At 58.6% G+C, this 24,742-nt stretch overlaps 3 protein-coding genes across 3 annotated transcripts in view; 1 reads left to right on the forward strand and 2 right to left on the reverse strand.

Annotated features, from left to right (window-relative positions):
• VOLCADRAFT_67235 (uncharacterized protein) overlaps nt 1–3,619 on the reverse strand; it is a gene marked incomplete at both ends in the record, with an annotated part of 8,258 nt that extends 4,639 nt beyond the window's left edge. Inside the window, 4 exons of the mRNA XM_002956633.1 lie at nt 865–978; nt 1,592–1,668; nt 2,716–2,887; nt 3,408–3,619. Of these exons, the coding sequence (XP_002956679.1) occupies nt 865–978; nt 1,592–1,668; nt 2,716–2,887; nt 3,408–3,619 (575 nt within the window). The remainder of the gene's footprint in view (nt 1–864; nt 979–1,591; nt 1,669–2,715; nt 2,888–3,407) is intronic.
• An 856-nt stretch (nt 3,620–4,475) lies between these two features.
• On the reverse strand, nt 4,476–7,848 carry VOLCADRAFT_121550 (uncharacterized protein). Its single transcript, XM_002956634.1, has 6 exons — nt 7,609–7,848; nt 7,351–7,408; nt 6,971–7,003; nt 6,115–6,246; nt 5,357–5,433; nt 4,476–4,875 (listed from the first exon to the last, which is right to left on the reverse strand). The coding sequence occupies exons 1-6, from the start codon at nt 7,753–7,755 to the stop codon at nt 4,825–4,827; spliced, it is 498 nt and encodes a 165-aa protein (XP_002956680.1). The 5' UTR covers nt 7,756–7,848; the 3' UTR covers nt 4,476–4,824.
• Nucleotides 7,849–8,054: 206 nt separating this feature from the next.
• VOLCADRAFT_97666 (uncharacterized protein) overlaps nt 8,055–24,742 on the forward strand; it is a gene marked incomplete at both ends in the record, with an annotated part of 24,903 nt that continues 8,215 nt past the window's right edge. Inside the window, 27 exons of the mRNA XM_002956589.1 lie at nt 8,055–8,228; nt 9,160–9,371; nt 9,842–10,102; nt 10,505–10,733; nt 10,978–11,205; nt 11,563–11,838; nt 12,652–12,818; nt 13,169–13,253; nt 13,591–13,635; nt 14,258–14,454; nt 14,972–15,149; nt 15,658–15,770; nt 16,340–16,493; nt 16,898–16,928; nt 17,108–17,282; nt 17,477–17,756; nt 18,190–18,983; nt 19,226–19,579; nt 19,867–20,137; nt 21,857–21,999; nt 22,150–22,214; nt 22,540–22,593; nt 23,014–23,064; nt 23,419–23,464; nt 23,636–23,690; nt 24,091–24,280; nt 24,521–24,638. Coding sequence (XP_002956635.1) covers nt 8,055–8,228; nt 9,160–9,371; nt 9,842–10,102; nt 10,505–10,733; nt 10,978–11,205; nt 11,563–11,838; nt 12,652–12,818; nt 13,169–13,253; nt 13,591–13,635; nt 14,258–14,454; nt 14,972–15,149; nt 15,658–15,770; nt 16,340–16,493; nt 16,898–16,928; nt 17,108–17,282; nt 17,477–17,756; nt 18,190–18,983; nt 19,226–19,579; nt 19,867–20,137; nt 21,857–21,999; nt 22,150–22,214; nt 22,540–22,593; nt 23,014–23,064; nt 23,419–23,464; nt 23,636–23,690; nt 24,091–24,280; nt 24,521–24,638 — 4,946 coding nt within the window. The remainder of the gene's footprint in view (nt 8,229–9,159; nt 9,372–9,841; nt 10,103–10,504; nt 10,734–10,977; nt 11,206–11,562; nt 11,839–12,651; nt 12,819–13,168; nt 13,254–13,590; nt 13,636–14,257; nt 14,455–14,971; nt 15,150–15,657; nt 15,771–16,339; nt 16,494–16,897; nt 16,929–17,107; nt 17,283–17,476; nt 17,757–18,189; nt 18,984–19,225; nt 19,580–19,866; nt 20,138–21,856; nt 22,000–22,149; nt 22,215–22,539; nt 22,594–23,013; nt 23,065–23,418; nt 23,465–23,635; nt 23,691–24,090; nt 24,281–24,520; nt 24,639–24,742) is intronic.

Consider the following 24,742-nt stretch of genomic DNA (forward strand, 5'->3'; position numbering starts at 1 on the left):
TGCCAACCTGAAGCAGGGGACAGGGCCGGGCGGGTGCGGTGCGGTCGCGTCTGTCCTCGTGGCACAAGACTATAAGAGAGTGATGTGGGGAGGGGGTTGACGACGGAGGGGGAATGGCGACGGGATGAGGAACCCACACAAAGGGGGGGAGGAAGCGAGGGAAGAGCTGCCCCCGGAGACCGGTGGTGGACCTCCGGGTCATGGCAACACGGAACAGCGGGGGGTGCTTTTGGCAGTGCTACTCTTGCTGCTGCTGCTGATGATGATGATGATGCACTCCAAAAGCAACACGTGTGTCTGTGTGTGTGTGTGTGTGTCTGTCTCTTGAACCTGTCTGTGTGCACCCCCTCAATTCACTCCCGGGCATCCAACCAACAAACAGATCTCACACAACCAGTTTCCCCTCTCCTCCTTTTGGGCCTTCCCATCTGCCGTGCCTGTCCTTCAATATACGTACATATTTACATACAATATGATACATGGTATAAAAAAAACCGGTTGGAATAAGCTCACCAACCAAAGAGGGACGATGCCGCAATCGCCCCTCATGAGCAGCAGCACTTCCCCCCCCCTTACTCACAGGGCGTCGTCTATTTCCCCCCCCTTCGTAAAACCCCCTCACCAACACGCCCCGGTTGGTCATGTCTCTCTCTCGGCACACGGAGTAAACACCCTAATCCCCCACAGCCCTGGCCACCCTCCCTTACTACCATACCCCAAACCACAATTACCCTGCCCTCCACGCCTCACTGCATCTCCCTCCCTCACTCACGCTTGCTGAACCAAACGCCCCTCTCCTCCTATACCCCATCCCCCTGCGAGCCTCGCCGCCCCTAGCGCCCCTAGCCCCCCCCTCCCACACACACACCTCCGCTAAACTCGCGTGTCTTTTTGCACTGCATCTCCTTGGTAAACCCTAGGCCGTGCAGAATGGAGGCGGCCCGCACCTCCACCAGGTCGCTGTCCAGGGCCTCAAGCCTAGCGGGACGAGATGTAGTGGCGGCAGTGGCGGCGGCGGCGAGTGGGGCATCTGGTGTGTGGATAATTTGAATGTTTCATTATCTGACGCACACAAGCGGAATGCCGAGAGATTGAGCACAGCGGCCGGCCCGGGCAGTGAGCTGCAAACCCCGCAGCAGCGACCCAGGGGCCGGTGCTGAGTGAGCAGCTCTCTTCCAGCGCCGGCCCCCAGGCCATAGCCGTCGTTGCTTCATGGCCATGCGGCATTCGCCGCACACGGCCAGCGCTGCCCGGCGCCGCAGCGGCACCGGCAGCAGCTTACCCATGCACAAACACTCTCTGTCTCTCCCCCCCCTTCCCGTTGGTGGCGCCCACACCCTATCCCTCCAATAAATTCAGACATCTCCAGTATCTCCGGATCTCCGCTCCTCATTGGGGCGGCTCAAGAATGCCCCTGGCCCCACCCCCGGCTCCGCAGCCCCACCCCCACCCCTCCCTCCGGTGACTCCTCACTGCCTCCCCTCCCTCCTCCTCACTGACCTGGAGCTATCAGCATGCCCCTCTCCATACCCCCACCATTTCCCCCTCCCCCCCCATATCTCCCCCCTCACCAAAGCCTCACCTCTCGTACAGATCCGAAAGCCGCTGCTCCACATCCTCCGTCATGTCCATCTGCGCCAGCGCCTCAGCCTCCTGCTCCATACGAGTCTGTGTGAGCAAAGGGACGGGAGGGAGAGCGACAGCAGATGGCAAATCACCAAAAAAGCGGTGCCAAGGGTGTGGCCAATTGCCTTTATTGGAATTTAAGGGAGGACGGAGGAGGTGGTGATCGGGCACCGAGGTTGGTGATGTCGGAAGGGAATGAGAGCCAAAGAAGAAATCGAGCCCACGGAGGTGGTAGTTGGTGGTAGTTGGTGGCAGTTGGTGGCAGTTGTGAACCCTACGGGAAACCCCGTGATGATGATGATGATAATAATGACGATGACAACAACACACGACGATGCAAGATCGCGGATCAACTGCCGACATTCAAAACAGCACCAACGGGAAACTGGTCCCCCTCCTCCTCCTCCATGCTCGGTAGGGCCCCCAAGGTGATGGAGTGAGGTGGAGAGTGTGTGGGTCGGAAATTGATATCATGTGGGGCCCCCCTTTCCCTTTCCCTCCCCCTCCAAGCCCAATCCCAACCCCGCAGCGAGGAACGCAAAGTTCCCCTCGGACCCCCCCACGGACTCAAATCTCCCCCATCCTCTCCTGTTCCCTGGACTGGGCCCCTTTGGGGCGCCGGCATTCCTTATTCCTCATTTCGATGGCTCCCACGCCCACTCCCACCCCTAGAGGAGTGGGTCCCACACGTCCGTGTGCAAACCTCTCTGCCACCCGCCCCAAACCTCCCCCACCGCTTCCCCCCGCATGACCCACATCCCTAGAGGCGCCCCCCTTAACCATTCCCTCTGCGCCGCCGCCGCCGCCGCCACCGCCACTACCACCGCCACTTTTTAGAGAGAACACTCCACACCCCCAGGGGCCCGATCCATCGCATACACTTGACGCCACCCCTGTCCGGCCCGCCTCTACCCACGTACCCCACAACACGACCCCTTCAAACCGGTGGAGCAACAGAGAACTCAACTCCCCAGTCAGTCCACAGCACCCGCCACCCTCACACAGCGCGACGCACAACCGCCGGGGTGGGGGGGTGAAGCCGGAACAGAGCACCAGGGCTGATGGCTGCCAGCCGGGCCCCACGCGCACCTTCTCCTCATCCACCGCCATGACCGCCTCCAGCGCCGTCATGTCGCTCGCCTCAATCTCCCGGTCCAGAAGGTAGATGTCAATGTGATTGGGAATGGGAACGTCGCGAGCCGCCAGCGCCTTCAGTAGCGTCGATTTCCCACAGCCGTTGGGCCCCAGAAGGCCGTAACGTCTGGATATCCAGCCAGGGGCGGGAAATACACGGGAGGGGGCAGCAAAGTCAAGAAGGGAAAACAACAATTGCCCCGACGTCCAAAGTTAGAGGAGAGGGGGCGGACGCATGCGGGGCATGTCGGGATGCATCGTGGCATCAGCGGCAAACTACCTACTACTGCTGCTGCTATGATGATCTGTGGGTGTTCGTTTTTGATCCACCGGAGTAAAAACACCCCGCCCAACGTGGTACACACGCAACCCCATACGCACTCGCAAGCAGGCAGGCAGCGCCAGAACGATAAATGGTGATGGGACATGCAGAGCTATGCCGGTCTATACACAGTTTACCCCACTTCATATACGACATGATGTATATACGGACACCATCCTGTGGAGACGTCCTAACGCGAAGCTATGCCTTCAGAGGCTAAATATTGTGATAGGGGACTTTTCCGGGTTACAGCAAGCAGGCGAGTAGACGAATAACCCGACGGCGCCCCGGCGGGTTAGGGAGGGAAGCGACCCGATCGGCTTACCGCCCAAAGTTGAGCTCCAGGTCGGCATCAACCAGCAAATCGTGGCCGTAGTATAGGAGCGTAAAGCTCGCAACGTGTACGTCGCGGCTTTGCGGGTGACTAGCAAGCACACCCGTGCATGAACGGCCTGCATCCTGCACGCTGAGCTCCTTCACACCTTTGCTAGCGGCGGCCAGAGCTTCCAGGTTAACAGCCGACGCATTCGCTGACATCATGGGGGTTCCATCTGTTCCATCCGTGCCGTCCTCGTCAACCTCATCTGGCTGCGCGCCCGCTTCATCCTCAGGCTTCGCCTTGGAAGTCGCTGCCTTCGGCTTGCCCTTAGAGGCTGCGGCCTTCTTCTTACGATCGCTCGGCATGATGAGGAGTGTTTACTACTTTGCAAGGAGAACAAAAAGAGTTTGGGGGCGGCGCCGCGAGAAATGCGCGGGAGGAGAGCACAGTCGGCCTCGAATCACGAAAGAAGCGACAGTGGTGGTATCTTACGAAGGCGAGCACGTGAGGCTTCTAATTTGTAACTTGTAAAAGCAACACCTAACGAAAGTTATCAGCACCGGGTCTGTCGTCACAGCTTTCGTCGCCACAGCTCTGCCGCTCGTCAGTAACGAGATGGCAAGCTGAAGAGAACCCACCCTGAGCTGTAACGCCAATTACGTTTCGCGCATTTTGTCGTACGTTGTGACGTACAAACAGAGCTAGTTTTGACCGCTGCGGCATCAATCTCGAGGCATCTGAACCAAGAAAATGCGGTCAGCTAGCACCAGCAATTTCCTCATAATGGCAAAGCTGTGCCTCGGGGCTTGTCAGTTATTTTCGACCCGACCCTGGCTGGGCTTCGAACAGAACCGCCACGGCGCCATCCGGACGACTGAAGCGCATCACACCACTTTAAACATCCCTTGTCAAGCTCTGTGTAAAGTTCCAGGCGCGGGAACACCCTAGGCACCGTAACACTGGCCCCTGGGTCCTCCTGGGCCCTTGGGTCCCGGTTCAGCCGGTTCAGCCCCTGGCATCCGGAACTTGCGGCCTGGGGCTCTCTGGGATTCCTGTGCGGTCTCGTTGGCAGCGGACGGCTTGTAACAAATTACAAAATTACCAAACTGCTAAACGCTGGGTGGAAACAAATTAAAACAAACAAAAACAGCACCGGACGTACGAACGCACAGCCCTGGGCAACCCGCGCAGCTCTTCACAATTATTGCTTACATAAGATCGCCTCACGATGATTACTTGTGTGCTTGCCACGACCACAGAAAGGAAAATAATCAGGAAAATGAATCCAATTGCATCACCCTTACGAGTCGTCACATACACCCAGCAAGCTTTCCCATAAAGCCATCGCACGCTAGTCATGCTCAGTTAGCTCAGTTAGTCTAAGGACAGAACAGATGTGACATTATGCGACAAACATCGACTCTCAGCTGCCCAGCGCCTTCTTTACTTCGACGCTGCTGTTTGCCAACATGCCCTGCGGAGCACACAGGAAAAGCCAGGAAATTCAGCAAATTCAGCAAATTCACACAAGTTCCAAGCATGATTTATTAAGCATTTTTAACATGTTAGGAAGCCAAGGTGTATATTTTCGCAGCGACCGGCGGTAACTGAACGGATCCGCAAAGAAAGGACCAAAAGAGGGAAAGACAACGCTGTATGCAGAGGAACTTCCCCACTTTAACCCTCCTGCAATTGAACATGCGTCTCACAGCGCCCCACCCACCTACCTATTCCCACTGACGCTGTGGGCTGAGGCCTCCAGCCCCTGTACCGACCAGGCCCTGTCCTCAAGTTTTCCTCTCTACAACCCTGCACTACCGCAGCCTTCTCGCCTTCCTGCGCCTCCCTCCTACAGGATCAGCCGGGAGTTGCATCCTTCGCGTTTAGCTCTCCCCCCACAGGAACTCCTTGTCAAACCCCCACCGTACACGCCAGCTCCCAAGACACGTCTTCACCTTCATCATCATCTCCACAAGCGGGTTGCTCCCGGTGCCCTCCTCGAATGCAATTGTGTACACCTGGTCAGGAGTGCCTGATTCAGGGGAGGCGGAGAAGGAAAGGAAGAGAAGCTGTGGGAGAGGAAGAAGGCGAGGGAGCACGGAGGCGTGGGCAAAAACGGCGCATACACACCTCTACGCAGTACCCATCTCTGCACAGAACCGCAGCCCACTTGCATAACGAACAGATGTGGAAAAGTAGAGAGGGAAAAGGCTCATCCAGATGTACGCAGGAAAGCACCAGGAGGGAGGTGCGCAACAAGCAACACCCTCAAGGATAGCAGTAACAGCAGAAACAACAACAGCAGCAGCAGGAGGATACGGAGGATACGGAGGAGGAGAGGTCCAGGGATTAAGCAGGCAGAGGTCGCAGAGGCATCTCAACCCGCATGAGGGCCGATCCGCTGCGCCCACACGCCACGGGCCTTTCCCCGCCCCTTTCCCGCTTTCCCCCCCACACACACAAACACACACGTTCCAAAAACCCCATCACACCTTCCTCGACCACACCTATTCTCCGCCGGCGAGCCGACCTCCGGGTTCCATCAACCTTCCACCTCCTCCTCTTATCCCCCATGTCCGGACATACATTCTCCGCCATCTCCGCCAGGTTTCGATACCTACGCCTCTGCAGGGGCCCCGTCCCGGCGCTTGAACCCCGATACGCCTCGTTCAGCCTCCGCAGCCACAACCCGAGTTAAGCCACAGAAACCCACCAAAGGCCAGTTTGCAGCCTGACGCCAGCACGTAGCTAACCCGCGGACGCAGCGGCTCCCCATCCTGCCAGGTGCGAGAGTCATCCAGCATGTCCTCGCCAACCAGCGACTTCAAAAACGTCTGATGCTTGCCTGAAGGGCCGAAGAAATGAACATCTGTCTGTTTGCCCGTCTGTTTGCCTGTCTACATGTGCGTGTGTGTCTGCAGTACAGGAATGTGCGGGTGTGGGGGCTAGGAGCCAGGAGGGGGAGATGGGATGGCAGTGGGCGAGGTGGAGAGAGGGGGGAAGGGAAGCGCGAAAGACGAGCGAAGCCGGAGAGGAGCTGGAGGCTGGACCGGACAAAGACGAGGACGAGGACGAGAACGAGGAGGGAAAGGTGCATGGGAGGTAATAGGGCGCCAGCCGGTTGGTAACCGGGCTTGGAGGAAGTCCTGCAGCCCTACAATCATAATTACACGCTTGCCGGCCTGCTCCAGCCCCGGTCCCCAGCCCCGGTCCCCTTTCCGTAGCCGCCCAGGAGCAACCAGGACACAAGCCCCTTTGGACTGTTACACGCATTCGTGGGCTTGGTGCATCTATCTCCCCCTTCTCCTCCACATCCCCACAATGCGTTGTGTCTGCGTCCTTGCAGCCTTTCCAATTCTCCTCCCTCCCTCCTGCCTCCCTCCCGCCCGCCCGTCCTTCCTCCGGCCCTCCTGAGACTTTATAACTTCCACTTGACTTCCATCGTGAAGATTCCCATCAGGTTTCCCTGGCCCTCGGGACAGGAGGACCCGGGGAATAAAGCGAATCTTTGAAGTGTCCGCCGGTGACTCTATCGGCTTCCTTCCTCAGTAAATTCCGCTGCCTCCTACCTTTCTGAATTATCGTTGCATGCTGCTCCGCCACTGGAGAGGCCTCGTACGGGAGGGAATACGAACGGCGCACGCAGGTCATTACGTGGCGTTGTTGTTAGAGGCAGTGAAACGGCTCATGTCGGTTGGGAGTGATGCGGAAGAAGTGTGCGGAGATGTTGAAATGGGGATGCATACATGAGGTAGAACCAGAAGAGGAAGGAAAGATTCCGAAGGAAGGCCAGCACAGCCCGATAGGGGACGCAGGGCTCAGTAGAGGTTTCAGGTACAGCCAGCTTGTCAGAGTTAGGAGTAGCTAGTGGAGAAAATTACTGCTGGGAGGTTGCGCGCCGGAGGGGCGGCATGGGTTTCACGTGGACAGCGAGGAAGGGGCCGCGTACCTTGCGGCCCTGTGACCCTGATGTCGCATGACGACGAGCTTCCGATTGTAACTTGGGCCTGCAGGCGGCACTCAAAGTTCGTCGCTAGAAGTGCAGACGGGGAGTAATGCAGATGTGAGGTGCAGGAGCGCTGGCCAAAGGTGAATTCCGTGTATGTGTGAGGGCGAGGAGTGTACGACAACGAATGTGAAGATGGGCAACAGGGGTTTACAGCTCAAAATGTGCGTCATAGTTTGCGAAATAGAAAGTATCACAGACCTTGGTGTATGTTGCCGATTTTCCCTTGCTATCCGTGAGCGTAAATGAGGCCTTGATTTGCAAGCGGCATGGACGAGCAATAGAGGATGGTCTCCAAAGGCATTTTGCATGTCTCATTAAATGTGAGTTGCTATTGAACGTCTGCATAACGTCCGGCTGTTTTTCCTCCCAGCGTTGCGGTGAACTGATACAATAAACCCAAGGAATCGAAAATCTAGCGAGCTGGTATGACCAGGATTTATGTACTACCACATGTAAAAAGATGCGCGTAACCTTTCCAGGCGCAATGATTAAGTTAGTGGTATTGGCAGTCCGGTTGGAACCACCTTTCGTACGAAAACGACCGAACCAACCCCTAACGTCCAACTTATTCTCCCCCGACTCCCGATTCCCGGCCCCCCGGTTCCTCGACATATCATGTTATTCCCAAAGATGTGGATAATTAAATGATTGACTGTGGGAAGATGGACAGGGAAAGGGGATTTGCAAAATCCCTGACGCAATGCCGGGCAACATGCACAGAGCTCTTCAACCTCATCAAGGATGAGGAGAAGGCTAAAGTCAGGCGCTGGGAAGATGAGCGACCAAGCCTTGAGCTTCTTATAGCTTCCCTAAACCAGGTAGAAGAATATTTCAGAGCGCCATCGTCGTCATGGCCTGTGCCTAATCCACACGATGCACGCATCGCAGACTTGTGACATAATCAAGAGAGACAAGAAGCGGCTCGTAGCGGAGCTGTCGGCAAAACAGGCTTCTTCGCTTTCCGGCAGTGCGACACAAGGCTCGAGGCCGGGCCAAAAACATTCCCGGTCAGATTCCTCAAACTCTCATCATGGCAACAAGGATCCCGCTCTCTTGCAGCGTGAACTCGACGAATTGCACAGTCGGGTGTTGGCCACCGACATCGAAATAAGGAATGCCAATCAGGAACTCGCCACCTGCGAGCGAGCATACGAACGTGAATATCTGTCAACTAAATGCGTCGTGTTGCAGGCAAGTCCACATAAAGCAGGTGTACATGTCTTTGTTATTCCCCTGCGATAGGAGTCAGCTTTCCCTCCCTAACTCAAGCGTGCCAAACAACCGAACCCTTTCCCCCTCTTGGACCATTTCTGAGCCCGTTAAGGCCGCATCATCTTGTAAGTTCATGCCAGGGCATGGGCATGGCAACATCCTTCCTCCCATTCTCGATACCTTCCTCCCCCTTCTTCACTAAACGCTGAACTCGCCAGACATCCTGCTAACACCATTCTGAGACCAGCTACCATCCTGTGGAATCTCCACGTGCTTCCGTGCTTCCGTCGATGAGACACCTACCCGACTAAAATAACATTTCTCTACTGCCCTTCCTCTAATAGACACTCTCTCCCTCCCTCTCACAGACACGGCTCGTTGAACCTTTACTTCAGCAACTGCTGGGCTTCCCTAGCTTCCCCATAACCCCCGACCCCGACGTCGCCGCCCAAAACCAAAACCCTTCATGCCACCCTTTTCCCCTTCTTCCCCAGCTGCTAATGCTTCCCTCTTGCTGTCTGTCTACCAAACCCGTAGGATACTCGTCGCATTCTGGCGGAGGAGATGCAGGCGCTGCGCTCCGATCTGGCCCGTCTGGACGCGAGCAGCCGTGTGGAGGCCGAGCGGCGCCGCGCGGAGGAGAGCGGGTGGGCCGAGGTAGCGCGGCTGGAGGAGCAGCTGGAGAAGACCACGACGAGGCTGGACCGGGTCAAGCAGCAACTCTATTTTCCGGAAGTCAAGGGTTACAGGTATTCGGGAATGGGTGTGTGGGCGGGAATAGGTGCGTGGGCGGGAATGGTGTGTGGGCGGGAATGGGTGTGTGGGCGGGAATGGTGTGTGGGCGGGAATGGGTGTGTGGGCGGGAATGGGTGTGTGGGCGGGAATGGTGTGTGAGCGGGAATGGGTGTGTGGGCGGGAATGGTGTGTGGGCGGGAATGGGTGTGTGGGCGGGAATGGTGTGTGGGCGGGAAGAGAAAACCCGGCGTGTGGCGGAGGGAGGAGGGACGAGGGAGGGCGGCGAGGGAAGAGGACGCAGACGCCCTGCAGCTGCCTTTTCGTCCCTTTATTTACTTCAAGGGAAAGGAGGATAATGCTTTTTCAGCGACTACCTGCAAAGCCATGGAAAAAATCTGCGACTCAAATCCTGATTAGAGTTTCCGAAATTTTCTTTAGTTTCCTTCCTTGCCACCAAACTTCAATATGGCTTTTCCTTGTTCAGGTTCAGCAGTGGTAGCGGCGGCATCTACGTGGCCGCACGGGACCTGCACGTTAGCGAGGTTAGCGGCCGCTTCGAGTTCACTTGCGAGCCGATCAAGCACCGGGCCGGCGTCACCGCAGCCACCAGCGGCGGCGGCGGCGGCGGCGGCGCTACCTCGGCGGCAGCGGCGGCGGCAGCGGCGGCTCAGGGGAACCGTGTCGCGCGCCTGACGGTGGCGCTGGGCGGCGTGTCGGCATCCACGGCACTTGCGGAATGGAGCGAGTAAGTGCCTTACCCCGCACGAAACCATGCCGCACGATGCACGGTGCAATTATCATTGGCGGGCGACACCGCCGCCGCCGTCTTGTGTGCGGTACGCGTACGTTTTAAATTAAAGTCGAGGCCTGTACTCGATATGCCTCCCGGCCGATCGCGGTTACCTTTACCGCCTTGGCCTTCTGCTCACATACCTTCAATATGCGCTTTACATTTCCAATCTCAATGAGCGCCTTGGACTGCCCCTTTTCCTCGGGCCCCCTCCCCGCCTCGCGTTGCCCCCCTTCCGTCCATTTACTCCTACGGATCTTGGAGGATCCGTCTATGGTATTTCCTTTTCGACAATTTGTCTGTGTTTCGTGTCGTACCCCGTCCGTCATCGCCGTCTGCCGTGTTTTTTTTGAGCAGGGCCCGTCGAGGCGGCTTGCAGCAGGCGGCGGCGGCAGCAGCAGCAGCGCCGCTGCCGCCAGGTTCCGCCGACTCTTCCGTACGACCTGGCACCGCCGCTGCCAGCAGCCGGCAAAGCCACGCAAACAGCACTGTGTCCGCCCAGAGTGTGCAGGCGGAGGCGACGGGCGCAGTGGCGGCGGAGGCGGGCGCAGTGGCGGAAGGTGACGCCAGCGGCAGCGGCGGACTGGTGAGTCTAGGGCTTTTCTATGTGACCGGGAAAATAATAATAATAATAATAATAATAATAATAATAATAAAATGACGAGTTGGAATATGCACGACTGGAAGGCCGTCAAGGTGGCTCGGGGGGCTGCACTACCCCTAGCCTTGTGCCTGCCAAGTCAAGCCGAGGCTCCTAGGCCCCCCCTCCGCGCTCCATGCGTGTACCCCTGAGCAAAGCCGTGTGGGCGGTTGACTGGTTGGCCCCGCAGGACCCTTCCGCGTTGGCAGCCCAATTCGGCGGCAGGCAAGCGCCGCAGCCGCAGCTACCGCCACAGCATCAACTACAGCAGCAGCAGCAGCAGCCAAATACACAAGTTTCCACACCATCCGGACGGTCAGGGCCTTCAACGCCGGGGACGACGCCATCGCCGGCGACGACCCCCACTGCCGCCACCGCAGCCGTCGCGGCCAGTACCGCCACCAGCACGGGGGGGCCCGTAGGTGGAGGTTTCAGCCCCCGGGCTTCAGCGCTGGCGCCGCCGGCAGCACCGCAACAGCCGCTACAGCCGCCGTCGCCGCCGCAGCAACAACAGCCGCCATTGCCTTCCCCGCAGCAGCAGCAGCGGTCACAGGCGCTGCCGCCAGGCCTACCGCCCCACCTACAGCAGCAATACTTGCGACAGCAGCAGCACTTTCAACAACAGCAACAACATGTCATGCAGCAGCAGCAGCAGCCGCCAGGACAACGGCCGCTGCAGCCCGCATCGCGGCCTATGATGGCGGCGGGAGCGCTATCCGGCGACGTTTACACGCCTGCGCCTCCCCCGCCTCCGCTGCCGCCGCCGCGCTCCAAGGGTGAGGGTGTAGCGAACTTCCTGTCGGGGCTAAAGAACAAGAAGGAGAAGCTCAAGAGCATGGTGGGCGGTCTGGTAGGGGATCGTGACCGTCCAGAAAGCCTCGCAGGAACTGGGGCTGGGGGACTGGGGCCGGGGTTCGGGCCCGAGCCAGGGCTCGGCGGCGGTGGCGGTGGCTCTGCTGTACAGGCGTCGTACCACGACATGGACGTCCCTGGAGGCGGCGGCGCTGGTAGTGGTGGGCGACTGCGTACCCAGATGATGGAAAAGCTACAGGTGTGGCTGTGCGTTCTTAACCCGCGAGTTTTCCCCTCGGGCCCCGACCCAGGTCCCTCAATGTCCGCAGTAACCTCCAGTGCTTGTGCCTCTAGCGCTTGTGCCTCTAGCGCTTGTGCCTCTAGCGCTTGTGCCTCTAGCGCTTGTGCCTCTAGCGCTTGTGCCTCTAGCGCTTGTGCCTCTAGCGCTTGTGCCTCTAGCGCTTGTGCCTCTAGCGCTTGTGCCTCTAGCGCTTGTGCCTCTAGCGCTTGTGCCTCTAGCGCTTGTGCCTCTAGCGCTTGTGCCTCTAGCGCTTGTGCCTCTAGCGCTTGTGCCTCTAGCGCTTGTGCCTCTAGCGCTTGTGCCTCTAGCGCTTGTGCCTCTAGCGCTTGTGCCTCTAGCGCTTGTGCCTCTAGCGCTTGTGCCTCTAGCGCTTGTGCCTCTAGCGCTTGTGCCTCTAGCGCTTGTGCCTCTAGCGCTTGTGCCTCTAGCGCTTGTGCCTCTAGCGCTTGTGCCTCTAGCGCTTGTGCCCCGTGGTGGGGTTATGTGGGAGGCATATTTCGCGTTGGACTGCAGGCGTCGCAGCCACACCCCGCGCACCGATCCACATGCCGAGAGCGTCTGCTTCTTTGCTGTCTTTACTAAAGGAATCGGGCCATCCGACGACTCTTTAGGAAATCAGCAAGCAGACCCCCGCAGACCCCCCCATGCCACGCACCACTGTCACCCACCACCACCGTCACCCACCACCACTATCACCCACCACCACCACTACCACCACCACTATCACCACCAGCCAGTTGTCCGAATGATGACGCTGTCACTCTAATGCAGGACGGGCTGTCGGAGGGACGTGGCAAGTTGAGCCGCATCAGCAAGGCCATCGCGACCAAGGCGCCGGAGGCGCTGCGGGACATCAAGACCAAGATACGACCCGCGGGTCGCCCCGGTAGCGCTGGCGGCAGCGCGGAGGTCGGCTGGGAGGCTGAGGGCGCCGTGAGGTACGGTGGTTCGTTCGCGCCGTGTGTGTGTCGTCTGCGATTAGGTTAAGGAGTGATTGGTGTTGGTTGTTGGGGTGGGGTGGGGTGGGGCTCTCCGCTTCCTTTATGGCGTCCAACTTATTATTTAGTCCCCGAGCCCTAGGTTTCATCCCCCCCTCCTCCGGCATTGCAGCTCAGTGGCAGCCTCGCCTAGCTTTCATCAGCAACAGCAGCAGCAGCAATCAGACGGAGGGACCATATTTGGCGGTTCCGTGCTTTTACTGCCGGACCCAAACGCGGACTACTTTGCAAGGGGCGCCGCAGCCACTGGCCCCACTGGCGATGACGGCGCCGTCGGCGGCCTGCCGCAGCCGTCGCAGCTGCTGCTTCCCACCAAGAGTTGTGCTGGCAACAGCGGAGGCAACGGAGGCGGCGTTGGGAATGGCGCAGAGAGCGGTGAGAGCGTGATCCCTTGGGCTGACCGATTTGCGTACGACTGACGCCATGTACGGAGGCGTGTACGGATACGGCCACTATCTAACAGCACAAATGAGCATCCCCGCACCGTTGCCTCACCGTCATTGTACGGCGTACGGTGGTTTATTGGCCTTTCATTTTGTTTAGGACGTATTGTTGCTTGTGTGTGGGCCTTGAAACACTCGCAGCGGCTGCGGCTGCGGCTGCGGCAGCGGCAGCGGCGGGTGGTGACGGCGGCGAAGGTGACTCGGACCTGCTGGGTGGTTTTGTGGAGGACTTCGAGTGCCGGCCCTCGCGCAAGGGCGTGTATGTGCAGCTGCTGGGCGAGCGAGTGGAGCTGCTAGGGGAGAAGGGGACAAAGGTGCGCGTGCGTGTGCAGGTTTGTGTATGCCATGGAATTGCGTGTGCTCTCGATTACGATTCAATACCGTAATCCTAAGCCTGCATGCGTAGCTGCTGACAAGGGAATTATTGCAATCGACCGTGCTTAAACTGCGACAGACATTGTATGTATGTGCGTCTGTAAGTGTGTGTGTGTGTATCGTAATCGTAATGACCTAAGCCGCGGGGAGGAAGAGGAAGAGCTGCGGATGTGCGGCTGTACATCCGTATGTCATTGTCCATGCTCCAGGGCAGACAGAGCTACACACGGCAAAGTTGCAATCCGCGGGGCAACATTCCACCCGGGTCAACGTTGATGGAACGGCTGTTTCTTTGTGAAAACTAGAGGAGTGCTGTTGCTGTTGCCCCGGCCTGCTGCCTGGCCCCAAACACGCACACACACACAGACACGTACCCTTCCGTCACATAGCTAAGTTCAAAAATACACGTGCACGCGTACATACATACATGTAATGCCTAAATGTATGTATATCGTACGCCTTCCGATTTATTTCAACATAACACACGCCGCCACATCCGGCATCCGCACCATCCAACACCCCCCACCCTCCCCCGTTCACAACCCCCCTTGTGGTGGGCAGGTTCCCGATACCAGTATCCGGGAAATCATGTTGGAGGTGGAGGTGGCGGTGACGGCGGTGTTCGAGTTCCATGCGGTGGGGGGCACCGCGGGGGGGGGCGGCGCGTGGCTGGCTCCGGAACCCGTGTCCTTCAACATCCTGCAGCTGGATCACCGCATGCGGGGAAACACGCTGCCCCTGCCGAGAACTCTACTCAAGTGAGGGCTGCCAATAGCCTGATGTCCGTGTTGTTGTTGTTGTTGTTGTTGTCGTTGTTGTCGTTGTTGTTTATGTTACAGCGGGCTACCACACTTCGATGCCTGGGAGCAAAGAAGAAGCCGAGCCAAAGTGCACATCGACTGACGCTGCATGTTTTGTCGTGGTATGGCGGGGGGGTTGTGTAGCTTTTTGTGAGGAGTAAGACAATCATGAGGGAGAGGGAGAAAGTGAGGGCGCGTAATTAGCGTAATCCCTGGGGGTGCCACAGGGGTGAGCATGCATGGGCCGAATTGCCGGACAGCACACAGCGGTGCGAGTTGGAGGAGCAGTGTGGGCGGGCAGGTTTTTTGCCAATGTAGGTAATTACGATGGTCTTCTTTTGCTAAGAGGGGTATAATGTGCTGCCCAGTACTAGTACCACTACGGCGCCCCCATCCTGCCTGGATTCGGTGCCGTACACACACACACACAGACACGCACGCCCCCACCCTTCCTCCCACCCCTCCACATCCCCAGGGGCCTGCTCAACGCCTACATGCCGGGTTTACTGACGGGTCTGTTGTCCGGTTTGCTTCCCGCCGAGTTGGGCGCCTACACGGCCGCCAGTGGGGAGACCCAGGCGCTGAGCGGGGAGTTCAAGGTGGCAGGGCCCTCGCTGTCCACCACCGTCACGAGCATCGCACCGCCAGCCAAGGTGGGGGGGGGCTTGGGAGGATCACCCGGGGGTGACACGTGTGTGTGTGTGTGTGCGCGTGTGAAATGGCACTCATGTGCGCGCGCGTGTGTGTGTATGTGTGCGCGCGCGTGTGTGCGTGTGTGTGTGTGTGTGTGTTTATGTGCGCGCGCGTGTGTGCGTCGCGCATTGTGTGCGTGGTTGTGTATATTTCAATGAACCGAGCCGCGTGCAGGAGCTGGTGAGGATGTGTGAAACAGTTCTGGGGGCCCGGGGTTGTGTTTTGGGCGGATTGGGGGCCCCATTACGGTATGTCAGTATGGCAGTGAGACCCGCCATGCCTCGAATGCGGCCGCCCCTTTAATGCTGTCCACTGCGTTGCCGCTTGTGTTGCTTGTCTTTCACAATGCTGCGCTGCTGCTGATGATGATGATGATGACGGTGTTTATGCTGCTGCCATACTGCTGTTATACTGCTGCTGATGCTGCTGTCGTTGCCTTTTGTTCCGCCCTGCTGCCCCCCCCGCCAGCCCCCTAGCGACCCAGCCCGACGAGCCCAATGGGCGGCAGTGCAGGCGGCAGCCAGCCGAGCACGTGCCATGTTGGGCCTGAGCGAGGCGCAGGCGGCCGCGGTTTCGGAGCTGTTTGGGGGCTGTGGGCGACCCACGCTGATGCCGGATAGCGCGGGCTTCACGCCCAGCATCAGCGGCCTGTGCAGGTGAGCGCCTGTGCGTGTGTGTGCGTGCGTGTGCGTGTGTGTATGTCTTTGTGTGTATGTCTTTGTGTGTGTGTGTGTGTGTGTGTGTGCGCGCGCGCACGCGCTTATATATTTGAAGGAACGCAGCCGCGAGAAGGAATAAATAAATAAATATATTTTTTTCCTTTGAGGAAACAACCTCAACTACTGGGAGACGCAAAGCCAGGCTGAGGTGTTGAGGTTATGCAAGGTGATGCTCATGCACACAGCTCGTCTGTGGTGGTGGACGCTCCTCTTCGTCGTTGCGGCACACTTGGGTGCGTCTGTCTGTCTGTCTGTCTGTATGTATGTATGTATGTTGGTGTGAATGGCAACTAGGAAACTGTAACGGGCTTTGACGACCGAACAGATATTGTTGCTTTGTTCCCGTGGGCCGTGGGCCGGCCGTTGCTGCATCAGGCCGAACTGCGAAGTACGCCATGTATGCCATCCGTACATCCCCTATCCGACCGCAGGTTCTACACCACCTACAGCCGGAGCCAGCTGTGGACACCGCTCATGGGGTTGCTTAATCGGGCACTGCAGGTAGTGTCGGTGCTGGTGTCGGTGTTGTGGTTTAGGTGCCTTGGGGATTGGGAATTTTGGTTCTGGAATGCACGTTTACCCCGGGTGAGCAGGTGGGTTGTCTGTCTGTCTGTCTGTCTGTGTTTAGGTGTGTATGCGTGTCTCTGGGGACGTGGGTGCCGTGCGTGGAGAGTGTCCTCGGCGCACGTGTATACACATCTGCAGCCCTGCACGTTAGGGACACAGTTGCGCACGCCCTCCCGCCCGCCACACACCCTCCCGAATGCAGTGGCCCTCTTTGTCCCCCGCACGTCAACCACTTCACCCCATCGTCATCAGCAACAACCACAACTACAACAAATCAGCACGACCGACACCGCCGCCACGGCCCCATCATCACCACCATCACCACCACCATCACCATCACCACCAGCACTACTTCCACACATTAGAACCAGTGCCCCTCCGTTCACCTCCACCGCCCCTCCATTCCTCTCCTCCCTCCGCAGGCCGCCTTTGAATACCACGGAGTTAGGCCAGGTGAGGGGGCTGGGAGGAGGATGGGGGGGAGTGGAAGGTTGACAACACCAGCAGCAACCCCAGCGGCCTCCCCAGCAGCAGCACTAGTAACTGTAGCGTCCCCAGCATCCTCCTCCTCCTCCTCCTCCCCCCTATGTCGGCCCCGTTGCTGCTTCTCTTTCTCTATTCCTTCTGCGCAGAGGACCGTTTTCCTCTGGCCAGTTTCATGGAGGGTCCCGTGGCCCGCCTTGTTCGCAAACCGCTGCGCATCGCCTTCACCATCGAGCGTCTGTCGCTGTGCGTGGACTGCGATGCGGCGCTGACCACTCTGCGGGACTACTTTGAGCGCCTGGCTAGGGAGTTTGAAGCCAAGGGGTGAGGCTGCAAGCAAAGGACGGGGACAGACGGCGATGCTGGGGAGAGCTGTGTGGGGGGCGGGGAAGGGGAGAAGGGGTGGGTCGTGGAAGGAGATGAGTGGGTGACGGATGGGAAAGGCTTGCATAGTTTTCCCCCCTCCTCCACACACACGCGCCTACACGACTGGCGGGGGATTGCGTTTTCCTGTGCAGGGCCGGCCGTGGAGGCGGCGGTGGGGGCGGTGGCAGCGGCGGTGGTGGTGGCGGTGGCAGCGGCAGCGGCGGCGACTCGGCGGCGGGGGGTCCCCATCGGGAGCCGCTGGAAGTGCAGCTGGAGCTGCTCGACTTGTGGCATGCTTCCCTGGCCAAGATGTTGAGGACGTTTAAACAGCGCTTCCGCTGTGCTGGTGCAACTCTGCTCGCATCGGCGGACCGGCGGGTGTTTCAGTTTGGTGCAGAGAGCGTGTCGTACGACGGGCCGCTGAAGCTCAAGGTGCATACGCGGCCGAGTTTTGCTCTTGCTGGGGAAGGTGTTGCTGTATTCCATGGGGTCGTGTATTCCTTGCCCTCCTTCCTTGCTCGCTTCTCCGTCCCTCCTTTCCCCTCGCCTCAAACCCCACCCTTACTTTTGCAGCAGCCTGGACATTCGCGACTGATTGACACCTTTCCCAACGCTTTTGCACAACACCATCCTCCCTCACACTCCTCGCCTCGGGGTCGGGCTGGGCGTGTCCTATTTGCTAATCTCCTCTCTCTTTCTACCTTTTCCTGTATACAGCAACACCTTGGTGCAGCCTTTTGCTTTTTGGAAACCATCCTGCATGCACCTTGAGGTATACTCGAGGTATACGGTATTTATCACGTATGGTTTTGATGGGCCGCTGCTCACGCCTATCTCTCTCGCTGTCTCTCACGTCTTCTCCTAGGTGCCGCTGGACTTAGCCATGGACCCGGATGGCTCTTTCCTTCTGGATGTGAAACTGCCCGACCGCGAGGAAGCCACCAAGTCCATTACCAGCCTGCTCACGGAGGTCATGTACTCCCTGTCGACTACACACAACAGTGCCGCCGCAGCTGCAACAGCTGCTAGCGCCACCGCCACGGCGGCGGCGGCGGCGGCGGCGGCCGCAGCGGCAGCTGGTGCCGCCGCGACCACACCTACTTGCGGTGGGGATGGCGGTACCAGCAGTAGCAGCCCTGTCGCTGTCAGCAGCACCGCTGCAGCTGCCGCGGTCGCGGCGGCTGCGTTCGTCAGCAGCAGCGGCGGTGGCGGCGGCGGCGGCGGTTTGAACACAGTCTTTGTGACGCACCAGCACCAGCTGTCGCAGGAGGTCGCCGGTGGCAACGGCGGCGGCGTTCTGCTGCCGCCGCCGCTGACGGAGCCTCCCTCCCGTGAGAGCACCGCTCAGGCGGTGTTTACGAGAGCTGCTGCTGTCCAGGGCGTGCTGGGTGGCGGCGGCCAGCCACCGTCAGCCAGCCTTTGGCAGCACCACCACCACCACCATCGTCAAAAACCGCAACAACAACAACAACAACAACAACAACAGCAGCAGCGGCCTGCGTCGCCAGTGGCATTGACACCATCTGGGTCGGCGTTGTTCGAGATTGGACATGAGTGGGCTGCGGCGCTAGCGGAGGGCATGCCGGAGGGCAGCGCGTTGGCTTCGGGTGCGGCGCCGCTGCTGCAGAACCCCGTCGTCGGACAGCTTTGTGTCAAAAAGTGGGTGTGACTGGGGGGCTGCTGCGCGGACAGTGTCCAACATCTCGGCGGCGTCTGTGAACGCGCGCATGTATGTATGTATGTATATCGGCCATCCGAGGCCATGTAGGGCCGCCGTCACCGGCCACAAACGTCCGCACCACAGCGCTTCACAACGCTTTCCTCGCCACCTCTACCGGCAGCCTTCCCCTGTCCTCGCGCTGCCGACCACCCCTTCCCGGGCCCCCAACCCGCACCCACAGGCTGGCCTTAAATCTCAAACTGGATGAGGAGCGCGTCGCCGAGCTGCTAGCCATGCAGGGAGGAATGCTGCCGCTGACGGCGGCGGCAGCCGCAGGCGGTTGGGGCGCCGCCGCCAGTTCCGCCAGTTCCGCCAGCTCCGCCAGCGCTGATATCGCCGGTCGTCTTCTTGGCTGCTACGGCGACTTGTTCACGGCCTCTTTGGATTTGGGCTGGCGGCCGGATAGTGATGCGGACTGTGCGGCGCAGCGGCCGTGTTGCATGTTGACGGTCCAGAGCAACGATATCACTCGGCTTCGGGCAGAGGTGGAGGGGCTGTGGTTCCAGTCGACGGTATCGCCACGGCTGGCCGTCAGGTGTGGGCTGAGGAGGGTGAGGGTGGCTCTCGTAGGACTGGGGGGCCATAGGGGGTCGGATGGATGCGGCCGGGTGGGGATATGGCGGGGAATCGGTGGGAGATTTGGTATATAGGGTGCGTAACCATGTGTGCCGAACTCCCTTCTCCACTTCTCAGACGACTTTACCATCCCATGCTTAACATACCCTAAGTTATCCTGTACAATGAACGTACGGAGCCTTTCAACTAACTAACCAACCAACAAACAAACAAACGAACGGATGCATGGACGCCTGTCTTGCACAGGGTGCTCCAAGCCGTCGTGATTGCGCTGGTTCTCAAATTCCACGCAGCCGATTCATACTCGATACGGTTCTGGAACAAGGCCTTCAACCAGATACACGAGTATTTGTCGCGAGGCAGCCTGGATTTGGCTGTATGTCTGTCCATGCGGGCTATCATGGAGAGGTCTACGGACCGGCTTAGGGTGGAGTTATCAGGGCAGGATCTCAATGCGGCGGCATCAGGGCCGGCAGCAGGCGGGGCCCCAGGAGGGGGCCAAGGATTGCTGGGGCGGGTGTGTCCGGTGTATTTGCTGAACGACGTGAACTTGATGACCGTGTTTGACAGCGTAAAGCTTCTGACGGAGCCTGTGCCTCCGCCGCCAGCGTCGCAACGGCAGCAGCAGCAGCAGTAGCTATAGCAGCAGCATGGCGAATGAGCGCTAGAGAGAGCATGACATGACAAGCGGGGCGCGGCTACTAACCGTCTGAGAAAGAATGAGGGGTCTAGGGGGAATGGTGGACGGGCCGGAACAGATGGAGTGTGAAAGTTAAGGAATTGCAGGCGTAGCGTGCGGTTTAAGGGGCCGCGGGTGTTAGGACTGCGGGAATAGGTTTTCGGTGTGTTCCTCGTTATGCAGGGCGGTTGGGTTGCGTCTAGGCTGTAGAAGGGGAGCTGTAGGTCTGAAGGAATTGAGCGAATGAGTCGGATGACCCGCAGGTTTTGGAGTGGTTGAAGGTTGTGCGCGTGCCTATGGGTGGGTACACATTCTGCAAAGTGCGCATTGAGCCGCAAGGTGCTGCAGTGCTTCGGAGGGCCAAACCCAAATAAGGCCGGAAACACAGGTTTTGTATTGTAGGGTTGTTTTTCCACGACAGATTGAAGGTTTTACAGCAGAGTCGTGTGAAATTCTTATGCAAAAATGCAGTTTATTGCGTGAGGATGGGATTCCCGGACGGATGCACATTTATTCATTGGAGGTCCAGATGTTTCCTTAGAGGCTATTTGGCATGCTGTGACGACTTCTGGAATGGTACTGCAATGGAACCATAAAGGTGCCTCTGGCCATCTGTTGGGGCACTATGTGCGTATCCCATAATGCAGACTTCGCATTTATATTGCGGTTTGACTTCGTGGTGGTTAGTCATATACTTTGAAACAGGAGTTATGCACTAAAGGGTAGGACTGTGAAAACGCCGTACGGTCTGCAATTTTCACCACCTTGTTCAAACGTGGTGTCAGTTGTTTGGCATATCGCTTGGTCAAGTCCTGCCGTATGGCTTGCACAGCGTGCATGATTATGCGATGGGGTTGTTGGATAAGCGACATTCCGCAACTTGCCTGCTTACATGCGACGTTAGGACTCTACTTGTAATTGAGGCAAACTTTTATAACATTTGTAAAGCACACAGGTATGCTACAGTGAAGCGGTTCAAGACATTAGTTAAACACGTGAATGCGCAGTTGAAAGGGGTTGCGAAGATTGATATGGAGTCTTCGAGCTGAACGCCAATTCGTGGGTCTTTGCTACCGCGGCAGGACCCCTTGAATACAAATGAGGTCTCCCGGGCTGGCGGTAAGCTTGAACACGATATTTCCATTCCGTTGAGGACTTTAAACACTGCGTTTGCACAGCACCAACGGTTTTTCAGGCTGTGTTTTCGACTTTGGACGCGGGTTTAAATAAGTAACGAATGCCCGTTATATGTGCCTGAAACTGTGGAATTTGTGCCGGCGTCTGGTCACAACGGTCTCACTTGACATGTTGATAATGCCATCCCAGAGCGCTTCCTTCCCTCACAAAAGAGTGCCTCTATCTACCTCCGCCTCGTATATATATTCGCCCACCGCAATCCCTAACCTGTTTAGATCCCGCGTAGCCTATGACGAGCTTGCTCGGGGCCCATGGCCGATCCACATGCCTCCCCAAGCCCAACGAGCGTCCCGGACCGCCAAGCCGCGCCTCACCTTACCCGCCCCATTTCCTTCCTTCCCGCCACCTACAAGCGCACAGGGCAAAGATGAACCGCCCGCATCCGCATTTCGTTGGCAAAGATCTGCTTCCCGTGGCGCGACTCGCATTCCGGGTCGGCGGCGCGCTAACACCGATGAGGTGAAACTCTTGATGCTGGGATACCGACAGGAGCTCGGTCGCGAGTGAGTCGCAGTGGCGGAGGGTGGGGGAGAGCTTGTCCATGTGCCGTGCGCATGTACGAAATTCCCAAATAACCCTTCCTCCCGCCCTCCTTCCCCGTCGCTCCCCACCCGCCCAACCCGGCACACCCCGGTCCCCCGCACCACTCGCAGGTTTACGTTGTTCAACTGCTTCGGCAGCAGCTTTACGGCGCTCAGCAGCCTGACTGCCCTAGGGGGTGGGTTGGTGCGCAGGGTGATGGGCGGCGGGTGAAAAGTTGAGGGGTCAAAAACGCTGGGCGAAGGGGAGGAGCGCGGAGGGAGAGAGGAGGCTGTGATCTGAACAGATCTGAAACCTACCCCCGCCTCCTACAGGATTGAGATAATGGCAGCAATCTTTCCGACGCTGTACGGCGGCAATACCCTTTCCCCCGGGGGCCCCCTCAACAGGATTTTAGTTCGGGGGGAGGGGGAACAGGTCGTTTCACGTTTTGAGGGGTGGCGGCGGCGGTGTGGTGTGTGTGTGTGTGTGTGTGTGTGTGTGTGTGTGTGTGTGTGTGCCAGCCTTGAAGCAGGCGCTAGTGGGCACATCTAAGAACGTGTCCTTGGACCCGCAAGGTGGGGCGGGGAGGGAAAGACGAACCACGATGTGGCTCCGGGTGGTGGTGCGGGAGGGGGGGGAAAGACGAACCACACACGATTGAAGCTGCTGCCAGGGCAAGTGTGTACCAGACGTAAAAGGAGGGGGGGAAACTAGGCAAAGCCGGGGCCAGGGGCCGGGTTGTTCAGAGGTTGTGGGTGGCGTCACGCAGTGGGTGGGTCTCACCCGGCGTTATAGGCCTATAGGTCCCTACACAGGGTCCGGGGGGGGGGGGCCTCCGGGAGGCTTAGGGCCGCACAGCCTGGTGGTGGTGGTGGTGGTGGTGGTGCCGCTGCTGCTGCTACGGTTGCTACCGCCGGGCTCTGATGCCGCTGCCCGAGACAGCAAGTGTGGGAAGGTGTGGTGTTGTCAACCACCACCCGCCGTTTCTCCCCTAGGGCCCCTAGACCGGACCGGACACCTACCTCTCGCGACAGCGCCCGCGGGTGGTGAGCTGAGCTGAGCTGAGCTGAGCTGAGCCCGCCGTGGGCCCAGGCGGGGAGCTAAGGCGGCAATCGCTTTGGCTGCGACATGTCCTTGGATGGGGCGTCTAGAGGGTCATCTAACGGCCAGACCCAGTAGCAGTCCCGCCCCATCCTGCCGTTAGGTTGTGTGTGCCTGTGTGTTTTTTGGGGGGGAAGGGGTTGGCCCCGGGTGGCCTCGACGCTGCCGTACGCATCCACCCATCCGCCCAGTCCTAAGTCAACCGAATAGCTCAGCACTTGAAGAACTGTAAAGAGAATCTCTCTTGGCGACCTTGTTGTCTTTTGTGGCGCTTTACTATTACGCGCATATGTGTGCAGGGACGTACGGCATTGGATTGACGTACGGCGGCCCGGTCGTTATGACGTAAGTGTCAGGAGAGGCGTTATGGTCCCTGTCCATCTGACTACTCTGCCTGCTTTGTCTGTTTGTCTGTCTGTTTGTCTGTCTGTCTGTCTGTCTGTCTGTTCTTCCACTCCAATGATGTATTTCTAATGGTATGGGTAGTGAGGTCATGCGGACGTGCACTGGTCGCAGGTGGGGCTGGCTGGTGGTCACGTTCTTCACCACCTCTGTGGGGCTTAGCATGGCGGTGAGTATGCCGTACCGTACGGCACATATCCGGGTCCGTCTGTGTTTTCCTTGCCCTCCTAACCGCCACGTGACCTCACCGCTTTTGGACTGCTGACTGAAGATCGGTGCTTTATCGGCGTATGTGTGTGTATGTGTATGTGTGTATGTGTATGTGTCGGCACCATCCGTTGACTCCCCACGCCTTCCCCCCTTTTCGTCATCGTATAATCTCTCTCCCTCCCCCCCTCCCTCCTTTCTCCCCCCGTCCCCCCTCCCCTTGGAACCCCCTCCCTCCCGCCCTCCCTGGACCCCCACTCAATAAGTTCCCTCTTTACCCAGACCCCACAGCTCTCGTTGGCTTGCCGGTTGTTCTTCCGCCTGACGCGCCCACCCCCACCCCCTCTTTCTCGCACGGATAGGAGCTCGCCTCCGCCTACCCCACCTCGGGGGCGCTGTACTACTGGTCGTACAAGCTGGCTCCAAAGCGGCTCCGAAACCTAGCCTGCTGGATGACCGGCTGGGTGCTCACCATGGGCCAGGCCGCCTTCTCAGCTTCCAACGTTTACACGTTCGTACATTTGGTGGCAGCTGCCATACGAGTGCAGTACGGTGAGAGCAGTACGGCATGGCGTGGGGCGGGCTGGGTGGCATAGTTGAGTTTGAGGTGTGAAGGTTTCAGGGGGGGGAAGGGGGCCTCTTTTGTTGACTTGAGCCAGTGAGTACCGTCCCTGCCGACATTACATCGCTACACTCCCCCTCTTTTCGACCCCCCCAACCCCTTTTTTCTAAACACACGTACATACCTGCATACGCGCACATACCTACATACACACATTCAATACCCCGCAGGTATAGACCTTGCACCCGTACAGCAGTTCCTGCTGCTGCTGGGCTGCCTCACCCTCATCGGGCTGCTGAACTGCGGCTCGGCCCGCCTGACAGCGTACATGATCACATTGGGGACACTGTAAGTGGGGGGGAGGAGGGGTATGGGGTAAGAGGAGGGATAGGGGATAGGAAGAGAAGTAGGGAATAGGGATAAAGGTATGGGGTAAGAGGAGGGAGAGATGA

The sequence above is a fragment of the Volvox carteri genome (genome assembly GCF_000143455.1).
Source record: "Volvox carteri f. nagariensis unplaced genomic scaffold VOLCAscaffold_63, whole genome shotgun sequence".
NCBI classification, from domain to species: domain Eukaryota; kingdom Viridiplantae; phylum Chlorophyta; class Chlorophyceae; order Chlamydomonadales; family Volvocaceae; genus Volvox; species Volvox carteri.